The following is a 19,628-nucleotide window of genomic DNA, read 5'->3' on the forward strand; positions in this document are numbered from 1 at the left end:
TGGCACAGAAGCAGTGATGAGGTTGACACATTATACGTATTACTCCAATTTTATCTACTTTCTCCTCCAGAAAACACAACTTTTGCTTCCTCTGAGGCACTGAAGTGAATCAGTCTCCCCTCAATCGGGCCTCCCTTTTGCCCAGTCTTTGCAGTGAGAATGCTGGGCATCCTTATATAGGACTTAGATAATATTCCAAATGACCGCCCTCTTTTTATTTTTTCTGGGACATACAAAGATGCAAACTCTCAATCTTTAAGAATAGGAACTGCCTCTTATTTGTTTTGTGGACTTTCTCATTGCCTAAAATGATTCTTGACATTCTAAGTTTTTGTTGTTGAGAGAACGAACTTGTTAATAATGACTGAGGGAACTCGTAAGGAAACATTTGCTTATTACATGCCAGTTTATGTCTGCATCATTAGATACTTGTTTTCATTTGCTGCATCCCAAGAAACCTTTTCAAGAGAAAAACAAAAGTCTTATTTATCTGAAAGTTTCATTCTTGCTTCTTGAAATTCAATTCTCTTTCTGTGTTGTCATGGTTTCTGGTCATATTTTCCCTACTTCAGGAAGAAGAAATCTAATCAGGAACAAAAAAATTTACTTTTCAAATCATGCTTCTCCAGAGATGTATGTATGCTCATATAGAAAAAATTTCTAGCCATGCCGAATTCAATCATATCTGTAGAAATACTAAAATATAGTGGTAAGTGCTGTGTATTGGAAAAAGCATGGGTTTTAAGGTAAACAAGGCTGGGTTCAATCTCTGTTCTATCACTTAACTGCTCTGTAAATGTAAACAAGTTTATTCATGTTTCTGCTTAAGTTTCTTACATGTAAAGTAAGAATATTAAGTCCCACTTTTAAGAATTTTTATGAGAATTATATAAGCTTGTAATCAATATTCAATATATACTTAAGCCCCCTTTTGATATTTAACATTAAAGAAATTCCATTAGTAGTTTTTTTTTTAAAACATACCTAATGGCATTTTCTAAGATTATAGACACTTTCATCCAACAGCTAATATGATTAACAAATGGATACTTAGTTCTATAAAATTCATTCAACAATAAACTGTCTCCATAAATCTAGGGTAGGATTCTACTTTTGAGAATAATGCTCACTTGTACTTCTCTGAAGCCTTTTGGCCAATTAAGGATTGGAGTTAAATTTAGGGCTGACAGTGGTCTGAGGGCAGTGGCAGTGGTTGCCCTCCAGCCTAAGAGAGGAAGCTTGGTGGCTCCTGCCTTTCTTGATCAGGTTTGCAATGTAGGTTGACCAGACGGGCATCTGACCAGGCATTGAGGCTGAGAAGTGGTTGATACGTTTTCAAGAAATAGAAGTTCCACTTTAAAGAACATGTTTTTCAAATGATAAAAACATACTCGAGGACAGACCCAAGCACAATAGCAATATTGGACCAAAAAACTCACACAAATTTCTATTGTTTACTCATTTATTTCTCAAGTATTTATTGAACACATATAAGCATCAGGCACTACACCAGCCACTGGAGATAAAGATGAACAAGGCTTAGTCTCCCATCTCAGATCATTTACAGTTTGCAAGACATGCAAGAATATAAATGAATATTTACAAGGTAGTTCTACCCATTCTATAACAGAGAAGAAAAAAATGACAATTTCATGTCACATGGTGAGGGATTAATAGCTTGGGAAGACCACAGAAAATTGTAAAGAGGAGGTGATGCTATAATAAATTAAGATGATGAAGCAAAACCGTATTATGAAGATAACCACATTGTCTGTGTATGTGTTAGGGCACCATGGATTGCAGAATTAAGGGAATAGTGTCAGTGCTCCACAGTGGTGCAGTAAAAGAGAGTAAATGTTCAGAAGTTTATGTCCAGAAGGTCACTTTTTTCTAAAGACGTTCCAAGCTTATTTTTACCATGTTTTAATTCTTTTCTTTTGTGACAAAAACAGTGTTAAGTGAGACTAGATGATGTGTCTCACTTAACACTGCTTTCCACACTTACATTCCATATGTTCTTCAAAATGGGAGAACATATGGAATGTATGTATGTGTAAATATATATGTATATGTAAAGTACATATAACATTTTCCATAAAATTTTTCAAATTAAAGGTTTAGTAATAGTTGAGAAATACGCCAATGAGACCCTTAAGCTCTCTACTGGCAAATTCCTCATCTGTATAAAGAGGCAGTTGGGCTGGGCACTATGGCTCATGCCTGTAATCCCAACACTTTGGGAGGCCGAGGCAGGAGGATCGCTTGAGGCCAGGAGTTCGAGACCAGCTTGGGCAACATAGCAAGATCTCATCTCTACCAAAAAAAAAAAAAAAAAAAAATGTGCAGACCTGGTGGCACCTGTAGTCCCAGCTACTTAAAAGGCTGAGGTAGGAGAATGACTTGAGTCCAGAAGTTAGAGGCTGCAGTCAACTACTATCTCACTACCATACTCCAGCCTGGGTGACAGAAACCCTGTCTCAAGAAAATAAAAGGAATTCAATTAAGTGAGTCAGGATGGTGCCCAGAGAGAATGTGGACCCCGAGGCTAGACAAGAGTGGGCTCATTTTTCAGAAAGAAATGTAAACAATTTGAGCTTCAATTTCTTCATTGATATGCATGCATCCTTAGTCATGTCTCTATTTACATAGTCTATGCTATAGGGAAGTGAAGAGTAAAGATATATATGTAAAGATCCAGCATAGTGCCTGACCTAGTAATGCATGCAATAAATGAAGGTAGATAATAACACTGTGGCATTTTTTAACTTTTTCCCATTGTAATTTTTATGAAATTGTTTAAAACGAGGTGGTGCTTAATGAAGTGAGAAAACAATTCCCAAGTGGTATTAAAATCTGTCATGCTTCCCTTTTTTATTATTTTTTAAACCTGCTTTATTTATTATGTCATTTTGACTATAGATCATAAAATTCGAATTGAAATCCATTTGGTGTTGATTTCATATGTGCACCATCGTCTCGTGTGTTTTGCTGGCATTGGGGTCTAGCAGTTACGCTGTTAAGTACTATGATGAAGTGAAAAATGAGAGGAGGGGAAGAGAGCTACTCTGTCTCCCGGCTGCATCCTAACTTTGAGACGTTTCATGCTTAGGATATTGTGTAAGTTTATTATAAGGTCTTCATGTACTTTGTAAGCCTTACCTTGGTAAATATTGAAAAATTTGCTTATAAATCAAAATGGGAAAAATAGTTCAGATAACAAGTGGTGAATGTGCTTATCACAACCCATAATGGATCACAATTGTGCTAGTATCATCCCCATTTGCCCTCTTTTTATATAACAAAAATTTCGTTTTTTCACGAAATATTTAAAACTCTTTATGACAGAATTGGCCTAAATTTAGCAAACTCTTATGGAAGGCCATTAAAAAGTATTTTAAGGTTACCTGGTCTTACAATTTAAAAGTAACTATATATTTTTTTTGTGGCGGTCCTACAGGTTACCAAATGAAAACAATGTAAGTCACTTAATACAGATCCATTGTGACTCTTCATTAGTATGTGAATGTAGCATAGCCTTAGAGACTATATTAAATCAAGGGTTTTCACTGGGTATGTTGCCAGGACTATAGGCAAAATTCAAAAGGTATTCATGATGTGCAGATGACGAGTATTATCCCTTGAAACACTCCTAATTGAAGCAGAAATTCTTTTCCTATCTTAAAAAATCTGAGCTGGCCATTTTAAATATTTTAGCTGGACTTTTTCAATACAGTCTACTTACCCCAGGCCCATAAGCGCATGATCATTTTCCCAGCTTCACCGTACTAAATGCTTACTGTTGCATGCTACAGACTGTTTGGATGGATTTGCTATATAGCAATAGCTGTATACCTGGAAATCAATAAAGAAGAATAACAATCAACAAATGTTTAGGAGATCATACGTGTTTATCTTAGCATTGTATTATATACATTGTTAATCATGTTATCTCATGCATTGTATGAGTGAAAACTAATGACATAACAGGATTATTTTAGAATATGAGCCTAAAAAGTAACATTTGAAAGTTCTGTCTGTATCTCTCTTATGTCTCTTAAATTTTTTTAGAATATAAGGATAGCATGTGTGTTAGTTTTCATTTACCTTGAAAAGTTCATTTCTTGCTAAATGTTGATGTACTGTATAGGTCATATCTATTAATAATTAATTTTCATTTTAAAATATTATTCTGACCATTAAATCTGGCACTTCTGATGCCTGACTCTTCTTGCTAATGACATCAGGAATTATTTTGAGTAATCAGCTCAGCCTTGTTAATCTTCAAAAATAACATTACTATTTTAAAGTAGCAAATTTGCCTTTTAGCTCTCACTTATGAATGGAATATCATCCCACTGAATTATTACATTAAGTGACTTTTAAAAATATTTCCTTAGATTAAACTCTATTGAACGGAATTTTCCACTTTGTTAGAAACCAGCTTTCATTAATATTCATGAAATTCATAGTGCCAGGAACACTAAAATTGAACCACATATGATGAAGAATTATCCAAGTAGATTATAAATTAGGCAAAAGGAAAAAAAAAATGTTCTTTCCTAAAATAACCATTGGACATATTTGGCTTGTTTAGTGGAAAGGTATGAGTTTCCAAGGCAATGGGAAGAAAATAAAATATTCCAGGATGCGGATACTTAACAGTAACTAATCAAATATGTCAAACCCTTAAAACTTCTGGAGGAACAAGGACTTAAATCAGGCTCTCGGTGGAAGTAAAGGCTATCAACAGCACCATTTCAATTCAAAAGAAAAATTTTGCTCAGGATAGCTGGGAGGGAGAGAGGGTAGGGTTTCCAAATTAATTCAATTTTTGTAGTAATCATTTTAATAAATTATAGAAGTGTAATTTGTGTGATGATCATGAATAGCCATTATAAGTTCTTTCAGATTATGTATTTATATAACCTTTTTTTAAAAAGTTATAGAAAGATGACATGGTTCTGTTGTGCATTCTCTTGGGTTAATTTTTCTGCTTATTTTCTCAATGCCTGGTTATCATTTCAATGTTAAAGCAGAGTAAGCTATGTTATGGATTGGTACATCTTGTTCAACTATTTGACAAGTAGTTTTTAGTCTCCCATGTGCCAGACACTGTTCTAGACACACACTTTGACTGAAATGGGACAAAAGCAATTCACATAACCAAAGCATTTGAGCCCCATAATATTCTGAAATAAATTTAAAAAATAAAGAAAAGTGATGAATGAAACAAATGCCATGCCTTCATGGAATGTGTATTCTAAAAATGGAGTCAAGCAAAATAATAATAAAAAAATACATTAACATTTCAGTTGTGTGTATTACTGTTATTATTATTATTGGTGGTGGTCAGAGTAATAGTAGTTGTAGTATTATAGTAGTAATAGTAGTAGCAGTAGAATATTTGGGGAGTGGCAGGTTCCACTGGAACTGTGGTAGGAAATGACCTCATCTCTGATTACACTCACTATTGTTCATTCTGCTTTAACTGCACTGGCCTGATTAACGTTCTTTGAGCATACTAAACACACAGTCCTGCCTTAGGGCCTTTGCACTGGCTGTCCCTTCTGTCTGGAACACTATTTCCCCCAGATATCTTCCTCAAAGAGAATTACCTTGGTCAGCCTGTCTCAAATAACAGCCCTCACGCCCTTGTCTCTTAATGCTGAATCCCCAACCTGCTCTATTTCTTTTATTCCACAGCACTTATTGCCTCTAGCATACCATGTAATTTATTTATTATTTTTATTTCTAATCTGTCTCCTCCCGGTAGAAGATAAGATCCATGAGGTCGGGGATATTTGTCTGAATTGCTGGCTGGATTATTCTAAGCACCTAGGACAGAACCTGGCACAGAGGAGGCACTCAATAAAAATTTGGTCAATGGGATGAGGTCAGAGACAGTTTTGAGCAAAGACATGACACGAGATGGTTTATGTTTTAATGAAATCATTGGAACCCACGTGGAGAGAGGTCTAAGGGGGTTGTGGAGGTGTAGTAGAAGTGGACCCACAGCTGAGGAAGCACTTGTAGTGCCACAGGTGAAACTATGTACTGAGGGATCATGGTGGAGGAGGTGAGAAGGGGTAGGCTATGTCACATATGACAATCCTATCCCACAGTAAAGTTGTAGTAAAATCTGAAGCTAAATAATCCTGATGGTGTTTGATAATTATATCAGTAAATGGTAAATGTCACCCAAGCACCTCAGACACAATTTAAATAATAATAGAGCACTTAACAGAAAATACTGCCACAGATGTAAAATTATTATTTTAATTCTTTAGACTAATAATTTTAAATTAAAATATTATCAAACACCGAAGAGTATACAAAAAGTATTTTCCAGAATAATCTGTGATAGAGACATGAAAACACATCTTCAAAGAATATATTAATACATCTAACATGTACATTTTTCAGAATGGTTTTGGATACTTTTTGATGTACTTGAAATAGATTGATTTTTGAAAAATGTGTGATTCTGTTGTTAAAATACTGTTTAGGAGCATCTCTTAAAAAAGAGCACTGAAAATTTTTAGATTGATTACAAGGATTAAGCCCACCAACCCTGCCTCTCTGGAAGGAGGTTATTTTATGTAGTTGACTCTCAGACTGAGCCGGTCACCCGGAGGGCATCAGGAACAACTTCTCAACCACAAATGTGAGGTCTCAAAGGTGCACGAGAATTACGTTCATATCAAAATAAAAGGTTCCTTAGGACCTAACCCCAGAGCTAATTTATTCCTATATTAGACAACATTATAACAAGCTTGTAAATATGGCTTATCAGTCTTTGGTATAATAAAAGGAACAAAATAGAGGTGCAGGTGTGTTATTAAATCTGTGTCAGTGATCCCAGTAAAAGGAGCCAGTTATGATATGTGAGGGAGGAAAAAAATTACATCTATTCAAAAACTCTGGGGTGGTTTTGTCTCCTCCACACTACAGCTGCAAAAAGTACTGCTACGTAACTGCACAGGCCTCTCATCCCTGTTCTTAACCAGGCTCCAGGCATCTAAAAATGAGTCAATTATGTTCAGTATACGCGACTTAGAAAGGCAATGGCGTGTCTAATACATTTTTAAAAAGATTTTGAGAAATGATTAAAGTTTAAATGGTTTTGGAATGGGGGAACTTCCAACTTCAGTTATGTAAAAAATGTCGTGAAGATTAATAGCTCCTTCCCGAAGATAGTAGATAATTCATTTTTCTAGATTGTGTTAAAACTACATATTTTAACAAAAGATGAAACTCCTTAAATCCCACAAACAGTTATGTTTACTAACTGGGCTAATTTTAAAACAGAAAAATATCTGTCTAGCGCTTATGACCTCCTACATGTGAATACAAAAGTCCCCGTCTCAAGAGAGAAAACAGCGACAGACTCTGAAGGTCCCAGATAAAACCCCAAGTGCGCTCACTGTGGGAAGTATTGCAGGGTCCGTGGCCTTGCTACTTTAGGCACTGCAAATATGTTGGCTCGAATTCAGCCTCACACTCTGTAATTAGAAAGCACATTGCCGTTTTCAGTCTCCAGCTACCAGTAGGGAAGCCACGTATAGTCGGGCTCTGTTTTGCGAAGTCCTCATTGCAGTTTGCACTGCGATCTCTCGTATAAGACTTTATGGTGGGGCCGGGCGCGGTGGCTCACGCCTGTAATCCTAGCACTCTGGGAGGCCGAGGCAGGTGGATCGCTCAAGGTCAGGAGTTCGAGACCAGCCTCAGCAAGAGCAAGACCCCGTCTCTACTAAAAACAGAAAGAAATTATCTGGACAACTAAAAATATATATAGGAAAAAATTAGCCGGGCATGGTGGCGCATGCCTGTAGTCCCAGCTACTCGGGAGGCTGAGGCAGGAGGATCGCTTAAGCCCAGGAGTTTGAGGTTGCTGTGAGCTAGGCTGACGCCACGGCACTCACTCTAGCCCGGGCAATAGAGCAAGACCCTGTCTCAAAAAAAAAAAAAAAAAAAAAAAAGACTTTATGGTGGGAAGTATATGCCTCTGTTGATCCTAAAAAGTAACAGTAGATAAAGACTGATGGCAACCTCCAACCAACTAGTTTTATTTCTTCAAAGAATATCTTTTAACTACTACATACAGGTCATTTCAGTAAAAATAAAAATATACTGAGATATTTTTAAACTATAAAGTATGATACACAATGATTCTTTGGTGAAGGTCAATGGGATCCCAGGGAGACCATTAAGGGTATTTGGAGGACTAGTGAGTCTGCTGAAATTATATGCCAAATTGTGTACGTGTGCATTTTATTTTCCAGGAAAAGAATCCAATACTTTCATTCCAGTTTTAAAGTGTCTGTGACATCTCCTTCCAAATTTTTTTTTAAAAAGATTAAAACCAGTTTTCAGCTATCATAGAAGTGTAAGAAAGTGTTCAGCGTATGTCCCATCAATTTATGAGGACAGTAGAGCCCCCATAACTCAGCATTTCTCTTTCTCCAATCCATCTTCTGGTTAAATATTACCCAGATGGCCTAGGACTTAAATTTAGTTTGGTACAGGGGATAAGTTACAGACTCCTTGGATTCAGATCTTTACTTGTCCACCAGCTAGCCAGATGAGCTCAGTGAAATTAGTTAACCTCTCAGAGCCTCAGTTTCCTTATCTGAAAAATGGGAACAATCTTAGTACCTGCCTCACAGGGATGAAAGGAGAACTGAGGAGACTGTGCAAGCAAAGTGCTTAGCACAGTTCCACAGCTTGACTTTGCTGTAAGTATTTTATCAGTGCTGCTTTTGATGAGCTTTAATGAATCCCTTAAAAAATCTTAAATTTTGAATATCTACTTTTTTATAATACAAATGACATGCTGGTGATCTTTCATTGTAGTACAAATGATCACATTTTAACTCAATGTTTTTCAATCCTCATCAATATCCAAACTTCAGACACTTTTACTGTGACACTTTGTATCTGAATTTGTCATTTTGCTGAGAATTTTATATGCGAGCATTTTCACATTGTGGTACTTTTTGTTTATTTTGTTTCTAACGCTGTGACTAAAGGCACAAATCTTAGCTGTTAGTTAATGCTCAATAAATCTGTTAAAATATTATGACACTCTTTAGGCCATAATATGGAATTGGAAAAGGATTTTAATAAACATAAAAACCATTATTGGGTTTATATCTCAAGGAAATGTAAAGCATATATAAGGTTTCATTGTCCATTTTTTTTTCCTTAAAAGGATAAGAATGCTAAGCAAATTAACGAATTTATTTGAAATGTTGCTCTTTTCTTCCACAGCTCTTGTAGTGAGATTTCTGACCAAACGGTTCATCTGGGAATATGATCCCACCCTCGGTAGGTCAAATTTTGTTTCCTCCTCCTCTCCAATCAAAGTTTAGGGACCAAAAGAAATGACATTTTCTATTGCAACATTTTTAAGCCCCTTGCAGCTGTTTTGGAAGTGCTTTATCACATCATACAAAGAAGCCCTCTAAGAGGCTAGATGTGTGTTTCATGCTGTCTATGCTCAGAACCCTGCAGGATTTTAATGCATAGGTGAAGGGATTAGGTCAAACCGGAGGCAAGAAAGAAGTGGGTACAATAGGATGCCCACCCAAATCAGAAAAAAAAGCAACGTCATTCTATCAGGAGAAAGAGGACAAAATGGACATGGCAGATTTGGGTGGGATAGAATGGCATGCTGAGAAGAGTGTGACAGTAATATAAAACTTCTGAATACTGATTTTAGGAAAGTGTAAAAATAAACTATGTTTCCCCCTCCCCATTCTCTTCAATGCATCTGATCAACATCCATTTATAAAAACAAAATAAGAAAAAGAAAAGCAAAATTTGATGTATGTGGATCTTGAAAGTAGCAATAATAAACGTGGGCAAAACTATTCCTGGATGGTTTTTTGGAGTTTCTTTTTTTTGTTTGTTTGTTACCTATGTTCAGTTTAAAAGGGAACTTTCTTTCTCACTTGTGCCTTCTTTTATTGTTTTTATTCATTCACTTGACAAACATTTACTAAATGCTTCCTATGTGTCAGATTGTTCTAGGTGCTGAGGATAGATCAGTGGGCAGAAAGGGAAAGCTTCGGCTTCTTCCGAGCATACCGTCCAGCAGAGAGAGAGAGGCATCAACCAACAAGTCTCCACCTTTCCCCACTACTTCCAATGCTGTCTTTTCATATGTTGAACCATTTACAACAATTCAAGATTTGCATTTCACACCCAACACCAGCAGCATACTTTTGTGATAATTGTATGCTCTATAGAACATGGTGATGCTTAGTAGAGAAAGTCTTTTTACAAAATTATCTTGACTATTCTTTTCAGTTTATTCTTCCAGGTCAATTTTAGAAACTCTGTCATAATATGATATGATTTTGATCAGAATTACACTAGAACTATAAGTTACTTTAAGAAGATTCACATCTTTATTATAATATTCAATTTTTAAATCTAGGAGAATAGCATGTCTTCACATTTATTATTTATTTCTCTATGTTTTTGCTTTCAAATAAAGTAGTTTATTCACATCAAAATTTTTCAACATGTTTTTAAATACAGCCACACTCTAATTTTAAGATAACATATTTGTATCTAAAAATGAACCTGATTTTTTTTAAAAATCATTCTTATTTCTCCCACATAAGTAAATACTTAATTCTTCTCTTATATTTTTACTACTTATATATGCTTTACAGAGATTATGTGAGAATCTTAATGATTTATGGGAGTTAGTTAGGAAAATAACTAACTTTATGTATTGTTATACCCATACATCTCAATGAAAGATGACGCTTATAAAAAATGATCTCATAAAATTTTTGAATTCTCTCTGAATGTGTTCCAGTAACGAATGGCATTACGTTTAGTTAGTCTTAGTTGAACCATTTTCCCTTTCGATTTATTCGTTCTGAGAAACAACTGCTATTAATCGAAATCCGGCTGCATCAGTTATCTATAATGCAAACTTCCTTCACTAAGAGTAGTGAAACTTTACTGAGTGACCTTGTACTGTACTGCTCAAAGAGGATCGCAGCTGCTAAGCAACAAGCACTTTCATCAAACTTCAGGAGTAACAGATATATGACTCACTCCCCGGTGAGGGCTTCATTAACTCTCTCCCACTGGAGACTGGATGTGTGTGTGTGTGTGTGTGTGTGTGTGTGTGTGTGTGCGCGCGCCCGCGTGTGCATATGCTAGAAGTCACCGGTGTTCTAGCCTACAGGGGTTTCCAATCCATTTGATTCAAGCAAAATTAGCATTTCCTGGGCTTAAGTTTGTCCCTCCTTTAACAAAATGTTTCAAAACCATCACCAAAAGAGATAGATAAATTAAAAAGCATTTACAAAAAGCAGTCTTGAATTCTGAATTCAGTACCATCATCAGAAACATGGGGCCTTTTTTTTCAACCTGGAACAGATCTGTTGCTCCATGAGAAGCTGAAAATCATGGACACCATTCCACATATTAACAAAATTGGAATATTGGCTGCTTTGAAATAATTCTGTGGAGAAAATGCTTTCCTCTATAGCAGAAGGTGATCCCCAAGTTTTTAGATTTCAGGCCCAGTGTTTCCTTTGTTTTTTGGTTTTATTTACTTTTGTTTTTTAAGAATTCAATTAGGGATGCAAGCAAGGGGCAGAAGGGGACCTATACCAACATGCTACTTTCACTTGCATTTCATAAAAGAAGGGAATTGTTTTAACGTTTCAAAAGTTTTGAAGGATATAGTCTAAGAAAAAAGTTTAGTCCTTTACAATGAACAGTTTTAGTTTTATTTAAGTTTTTCTCATTTCACTGTGGACCAATAAAATCTTTGTAAGCTGCTAGTCTTGGTCTATGCACCACATTTGAAAACCACTATGGAAGCCCATAAGATTTGGGACTTGGGCCATCTAAGCCAGAAAGCCCCCTCAAGGTGGTGGCAGCAAAGTTCTGGTTGTAGAACAAGAGGATCTATGTTCTGGATCCAAACCAAGAACTGAATCCCTACCTCTAAGAACTCTATTATCCTCCAAGAACACTGGTCATAGCAGAGAATACAGACAAAGACTTAGATTGTGTGTGATTATGTGTATATGTGTGCACCTGTGAGTGTGTGTGTGTGTTGGAGGTATTTGGAGAGGAGGAGAGAGACTGCATTTCAGCCCCTATCACTGCTATTACTGGTACTTCAGAGGCATCATGCACTGTGAAACTGCTTAGTAAAAGCTCAGGCAGGGGTGAGGGCAGGAGTCAGGAGAGATTAGACGCACTGGTGCTTTGATTCTGTGATTGTTTCTTCCTGCCTCTGCTTGGAAAGGCTCATACAAAGACAGAGACACACCCAGGAAAAATTCTCTCAGCTGAATACTAAAGCAGAAGTTCTTAACCAACTCACAGAACTATTCAATATAGGCACTGCAGGGAACTTGGAGATCATCATTTGACAAATAAGCAAACAGAGCCAAAGAAGTAAATTTATCCAAGATTACATGGCTAGTTTGTGGTCAGACCAGCAATAGAGCTTCAGTCACTACAATTTCCATTCTAACATAAATCAGCATTACTAACCGCTGTTGTTACTGTGCTGGCCTAGTGTCCACACTAATGTGCTGAAACTTGGAAAAAAACTAAATTAGTAAAAGGATTAACTACATGCAACATCCCTTTGAGCATCAACTCATCCTGGAATATACAAAATATACTTCTATTCATTAAAATGTTACTGAAGGCAGTTTTTAAGTCATATATCTCTCCTACACAGTGACATTCAAATATAATTTTTAATACACCTAATTCTATTTTGAAACTAATATTTGTCTTTCAGTATATAACATTTTGGTTCATTTAGAAGTATCTCCCAAACAGTCATCTCCCTACCCTTCAAAAACAGACCCAGATGATCATTTTCTGTTGGTATAAACAAAATCAAAAGTATTTCCATCAATCAAACTCATACGCATTTTCTTTTGTGTTTTAAAATGAATAGTAGAGTCTAATTCCAAAAAGTAACTAGTATATATTTTAGAATTAACTCTGGAAAAGCTAGCACATAAATATGCAACATTTTGCCTCTGTGGGCAATACTTTCACTGTTTTACGTGTGGAGAAAATGGGTTCCTAAGGAAAGAGAGAAGCTTAAAGAGAAAATGCTCCCAATGGCATGAAACCAGTATTCGGCTTAGATGAAATCACTGCTACCACCCGCTGCTGTGACTGCGGCAGACATTCCATCATTTCCTGCATTTCATCCTTTTTGTTTCATCTAACAAATAGGCAAAGAATCACACAACTTCATATAATTTTTATTATATTCTATTTCCCCCCTACTGTGCCCTTCTGTGGTTGAAATACATATCCTATTTATCATGGAAGCAACAGAGAAAAATGTCCCTGTCTCCCAGACAACTTTTGGTGCAAAGACATGGAATAGAGCCCAGAACTCTGTTTTCCAGTCTCCGGGGCTCATGCCAGTCTTCTTAAAAGGGAAGCCGGCACAAAGGACAGTAAAGAACAGTAGAGGGAGAAACCAAAAGGGCGTGGATCCGTAGCATGTGTGATGCCATCTGGTCTGCTCCTTGTCAAGCCGGGGCACTGAAGACGAGAAAAGGAAATCATTGAGGGAACACTTGGAGACAAGCAGTTGCTGTAAATGGTGGCTTAGGGCATTAAATCATGCGAAACTATAATCTCCCATTTAAAATAAAAGAGTGAGAGAATGGAATGTTCTAGGATTGAGAATCACTATGCATACACCATGTTTGCACTACACATTCTAGGAGAATGGCAATAATGTAAAATACACTTATGAACACATATGGAACATAATCTCATTTTTAACTTTTACTTTTTGGAAAATACTTGAGCAACGCGCCTTGCCTGTGGCAATGAGCATTGTAAGTGCTGATAGCAGGTGGGAGGTTAGGTTATGCTACTTAGTTAAGCTGCCTCTCTGCAGTTTGTATTTTGGACAGGAGAGTATATTTACAGTAAAGTAACATAAAACTGTGGTCAAAAAGGACTGCAAAACAGTTGATAAAATGAAGGTCAGAAACACGAGGTAGATAGATTAAAAAAAAAAGTAATAAAAGTTCTGGCTTAGAGTCTACCTCCATGGGAGCAGTAACTTCTACCTTTTATAGGTTGGTTGGTTAGTGATTTAGTAGTTTTGGTGCAAAGAATTGAGTTAATAATTATGTTAATCATACTATTCTTTTCGTGATGCCATGCCACTTCTGGTGTATGTGAGGCCCGTATATTATTCCACTTTATTTTTTCCCCCGCATCCCTTGTTCTGACTCCCATTTCTCTCTTCTTCCCCTTAAGTGTGTAATCTAATGTATTTGACCCTAAGCACAGTGTGTAAAAAAGCCTGAACTCCAGAGCCATTCTTCCTGGTCTCAGATCTCACGTCTGTCACTTACCATCCATGTGACCTCGAGCAAGTCACTTCATCTTGTTATGTCTCAGTTTCCTATTGTAAAATGGAACTAATAGTAATACATTCATGAAATATTTGTGAGGATTAACGGAGTTAACATAAGGAAAATTTCTAGAAGATTTCTTGTTCAAATAGTAAGCAGTATTTGCTAGCTATTATATATATATGCGAGAAAAGTATTTTTCTGTGTATGCATATATTTTAGATTTATGTAAACTTTATTGTGCTATATATTTATTATACTTCTAATCAACTGAATGTGGTATTTTTAAGATCCATGCATGTTGCTGTATATACGTCTACTTTCCTACATAGCATTCCTTAGCATGCCACATTTATCTTCCCAGTGATAACACCTAAGTTGCCTCTAATATGAACCACTGCTAACATCACTGGGGAAATCATTCCTTTAAATCGGTTGTTCTCAAACCTTTGTGTGCACCACCTAGAGGGCATGTTAGAATGCAGACTGTTAATAATCCTGGGGTGAGGTCTGAGAATTTGCATTTCTGATGAGTTCCTAGGTGATGCTGATGTTGCTGTAAGAACCTGGGCCAGGTTTTTCCTGGGGCACATACCTGACAGGGTGTTGCTGATCCTTAGGGTGCATACACATTGAATACTATGAATAGTAGGTTGCCCTCCAAAATGCTGCACCAGTCTATACTCCCACTGCCAGTTCGGGGAAGCTCCCCAAAATCTAGTCTGGCCTCATATTATCTAACTGTCTTATTTTTGCAGATCTTATGTTCATAAAATAATTTTACAAGCTTCCCTCTGGTAGGTTGCCAGATAGGAGCATCATTTTGTATATGTTTGAGCTATTTGGGCTTCCTCTTCATGAATTTCCCTTTTCTATACTTTGCCCATGTTTCTTTTCTGTGCACTCATCTTTTTATTTTTAATTCCTACAAATTCTTTTATAGCTTAGATATTAATAATTTTTACTTTATGATGTTGCAAATACGTTTTCCAGTTTTTAATTTATTTCACATCACACAAAATTCTTCATTTTAATATTGTCAACCGATTTATTTTTTAATCTCACTCTTTTGTGTGTGCATGAGTTTTTATATTTTCATACTTTTTAGTTTTTTAAGTTTTACTTTTTAAATCTGGGTGGATTCAGATCTTTAATTCATCTGGATTTCTTTTTAATATATGCTGTAGGGGCCCAACTTTATTTCTTCTATTTAATAATACATTTTCCCTTATTGCTTCTAATCCCAGTGCCATTGACTGAACAATTTATTCTTTCCTCGAGTAGTTTGTGGTGCCATGTCAGTCATATGCCAAGTTCTGCATAAACATGAATCTATTTTTAAGGCTTTGGTAAATTTTCCCATTCTGATATTAGTACCGCACTATTTGGGGTAGCATTATATACTTTGCACTATGCCATTTCAGATAAGTTTGTTGAGTTCCTCAAAAAGTCCAACTAGGCTTTCAATTGTATTAAATCCAAGATTAATTTTGGGGGAAATTGACATCTTTTAAAAATTATTGCTTATCCATTTTTCTTGGAAGTTTTATTTATTCAAGTCTTTATATTCTTTTATAAAGTTTTCTACTTGACAGTTTTGTCCATATTTTATTACTCCCTAAATATTATTATGTATTTTACTGCTATTGGGAGTAGTTTCTGGTTTTCTCTTATACTTCCTAGGTGGCATTTGCTTACAAAGATGGTGGCTAGTGCTTCTGTATTGACCTTTAATTCCATAATCTTGATGATGTTTAAGTTCCTTTTCTATTCTTCCATCTCTTATTTATTTTTTCTATCTTACTATATTGTCTGGAGTTTGCAATCCATGTTGGATTACATTTTTATAAGCATACATTTTTCTTGTTTTTGAGTTTAAAGCCAATTTGTCTAAAATGTCTCCATTTATTTGATGTATACTGTGGGGTTCTGACATACAGCCTTTTTCATGTTAAGGAATCCCTTCTATTCTCAGTTTTCTAAACTTTTTTCAAAATCATAAAGAGGTAGCAAGCTACGGCTCTGCATTTATAGAAGTAATCTATACTTCTATAGATTTTTCTCCTTAGTTGATTAATGTGTTAAATTGAACTGATAGACTTTAAACACAATTTACATTTCTGAAGTAAACTACTTTATCATAATGTACTTATTACACTATTGGATTTGGTTGGATAATCTTTTATTTAAAATTTTTGAATCCATGTTTAAATATAGAATGAGCTTACTATTTTCTTTTTCTTTTTTTTGTTTTCTTCTCGTTACTCTTGCCCTACTTGTTTTTGGAGTCAGCATAATTTCCCATAAAAGGAATTGGGCAGCAATACTTTTTCTATTTTCTAGAAGAACTTGTTTAATATTTGAAAGAAATCTTTTATAAAGTTACCTTGTTGCAGTTGCTTTTGATTGTGGGAAGAGATCTACAATTAGCATTTAAATTTATTTAATGGTTATTGATCTCATCGAGTACTCTAGTTCTTGTTGCACCAATCTGTGCATTTTTCTCCCAGAATTATTTATCAGGGTTTGAAATTGCTGCTATAAAATTCATAATATAATTTTATTTTTATTTCAGCAGAATGTGCAATTCCTCTTTTTACGCCATATTTTATGTAACTGCATCTTCTCTCTCTTAATTTACTAGTCAGTGTTGTCAATCTTTACCTCTCTGCTCTTTTTTTTTTTTTTATGTTTTCAAGCACCATACTTTGATTTTGTTTTTTCATGATGTTTTTGTCTTTTGTTCCCTTCCTTATATCTTCTTGAATTTATTCTGTTTCTTCTCTTCTAATTTATTGCATTGAAAACTTAGCTCACTTTCTCCGGTCTTTCTTTTTATTACATCATTTTCTAAAATAAGATAAATATTATCTTGTTTTCAGTTAGGCTGACTGTTGGTATGAGAATAAGGATAATGGAGAGATACAGGATGGATGCTGTATGTTAGTTCACTCAAACCTGCCTCTGGTCTTGTCCTTCACCTTCACCCTGAGGTATTGGAATCATCTAGAATTATAATTCTGGGTTGCTTTTGGTGTAGTTTGTTTGGTAGTAGTTTGTTCAAGACCATGGAAGTCTTGAATTTGGTTTCACTGGTAAGAAGTTCAATGTCAATCTGTCTTTTTGTGGGTGATGTGCTTTCTTTGCTCTAAATCCCATTAGTTTTTTCTTTGTCATTGATATTCTTAAATTTCACTGTAATAGGTTTAGATGTGGGACTTTTTTCTTCATGTCTCCTGTCAGTTCTCTTGATCATAAGTCTTTCCATGTCTTTCACCTGAGGAAATGCTCAGTCATTACAACCTCAAATGTTTCCACTTCTCTCTGTATTTTATTCTCTCATTTGAGGCTCATTTTATAAAGAATAATAACATTTCTAATTCTATTATCTCTTATTAAATTTTACTTTTATATTTTTTCTTCTTCTCATTTACTGATACCTCTAAGACAGTTCCTCAACCTGACCCTCATCAGCTCAGTCAATCATTCATTCAGTTCTTCATTTCAGTTGTTCTAGTTTTCACACAGAGCAGCACCAGTTGGCACTTATTTTTTGACCTCTGGTTTCCATTTTAGGCGATGAGGGGCTTACTCAGGGCTGCTCAGTCTTCTTGCCCCTGCTCACTTCTCCTCACCCTGATGTGGCTTGGGGGCCCCTCTGCTACTGACCCGCCAACTTCCAGCTGGCACTGAGTAGCTGCTGTTTTTCTACTTGGAAGAGGCCTCGGAGAGGACTCTGAGTGTTCCATCCCCTCTTCAGGCTGCCCAGCCTCCTCTGCTTTGGGTTACTCCTCCAAACACTGGGGTTCAACCACATTTTACTGCCCCCAAGACTTTCTCCTCCACCTCCCTAAAATGTCTATTACATTTCTAGGATGGAAGTTTGGAAGGAAATTAGTTGCTCCTGTTTGCATGCTATCTTATTAGGAACACTGATTTCCAGAAACTGGATTTTTAGGAGCATTGAGGCAGAATGCACTTTGGGGGAACTACTTTATCATTGTAGATTATGCAGGGCTCATTTCAGAAGGAAAAGAACACCAGGTGGCTGGCCTCACAGAAAAATACGATGGGATCTTAAAGGGAAAGGACAGAGGAGCAAAGAGGCAGAGAGATCTCCCTTATCCTATACTCTGAAAGTTGGTGGCTCCCAAATTAGAACTTGTTACTTCCAGGAGTTCTATCAGCACAAAGATTCCACACTCTTGCCCATCCATCCTCTTTCCTAGACTACACAGTCCCTTCTGCTACAAAAACAGAAATACTTCCCCCATGCCCAATTTCTAATTTTAAGGATCAAATTAAATCTTGTATTTATTTACCTTTTTGCCTTCTTTGCTCATTCCCTTAGAATCAACCTACCGACACCAAGCAACCATCGATGATGAAGCTGTTTCCATGGAGATACTAGATACTGCGGGTCAGGTGAATAAGAAGTTCAGTTAAAATATTTTCTGGATCAAGTAAAAATGAGACATACATAATATGAACAAGACTAAGGCATTTTCTTTAAACTTTTGCATGCTAAAACCTTTTTTCTCTAATTACCTAGGCATTTTTATGATACCGTATTTGTAACAGTCTATGTATGCATCCTTAAGCAAACTACCCAGTGCTTCAAGAGGGTTTTGAAAAGTCTGCAATATTCACATATCATCTAGGTTAGACTCTCTCCCTTATATTTTGTGGTATAGTGAAATATTAAGAGGTTTCATGGTCAAATGCATTTTGAAATGCTTAAACAGGTGTCTTTACCGAAAGAATTCTCAGAGCCTCTAATATGCTTATGTGTAAGGTGAATCTTTAAGAGAAAAGTATATGTATTGTTTGTTTTAGAATACTTTATTTTAGGAATCTCTCCCGTAATATTTGCTTTGTAAATTTGCTTTGAGGTCAGTCAGTTCTGAGATCACAAAAGAGTTGATAGACAGGTTTAGTTTCCACATATGGAAATGACCACTGGAATGACAGGAAACTGAAAGTTTCCATAGTGCTTTATCAATGACCTATGACCCCAAGAAGATTTGAATTAAAGTGTGTAATCCAAGAAATATTATTATTATTTTTTTTTTTTTTTTGAGACAGAGTCTTGCTCTGTTGCCCAGCTAGAGTGAGTGCCGTGGCGTCAGCCTAGCTCACAGCAACCTCAAACTCCTGGGCTTAAGCGATCCTACTGCCTCAGCCTCCCGAGTAGCTGGGACTACAGGCATGTGCCACCATGCCCGGCTAATTTTTTCT

General features: G+C 36.1%; 1 protein-coding gene across 2 annotated transcripts in view; it reads left to right on the plus strand.

Moving 5' to 3' along the window:
• RERG (RAS like estrogen regulated growth inhibitor) overlaps window positions 1–19,628 on the plus strand; it is a 124,968-nt gene that overhangs the window by 102,233 nt on the left and 3,107 nt on the right. The window contains exons 3-4 of one of the 2 annotated variants that reach the window (XM_045554267.1): window positions 9,271–9,327; window positions 18,742–18,815. In XM_045554267.1, the coding sequence (XP_045410223.1) occupies window positions 9,271–9,327; window positions 18,742–18,815 (131 nt within the window). The remainder of the gene's footprint in view (window positions 1–9,270; window positions 9,328–18,741; window positions 18,816–19,628) is intronic. The other variant, XM_045554268.1, reaches the window with a different exon arrangement.

This window comes from Lemur catta, chromosome 6 (assembly GCF_020740605.2).
Source record: "Lemur catta isolate mLemCat1 chromosome 6, mLemCat1.pri, whole genome shotgun sequence".
Taxonomy (NCBI): Eukaryota; Metazoa; Chordata; class Mammalia; order Primates; family Lemuridae; genus Lemur; species Lemur catta.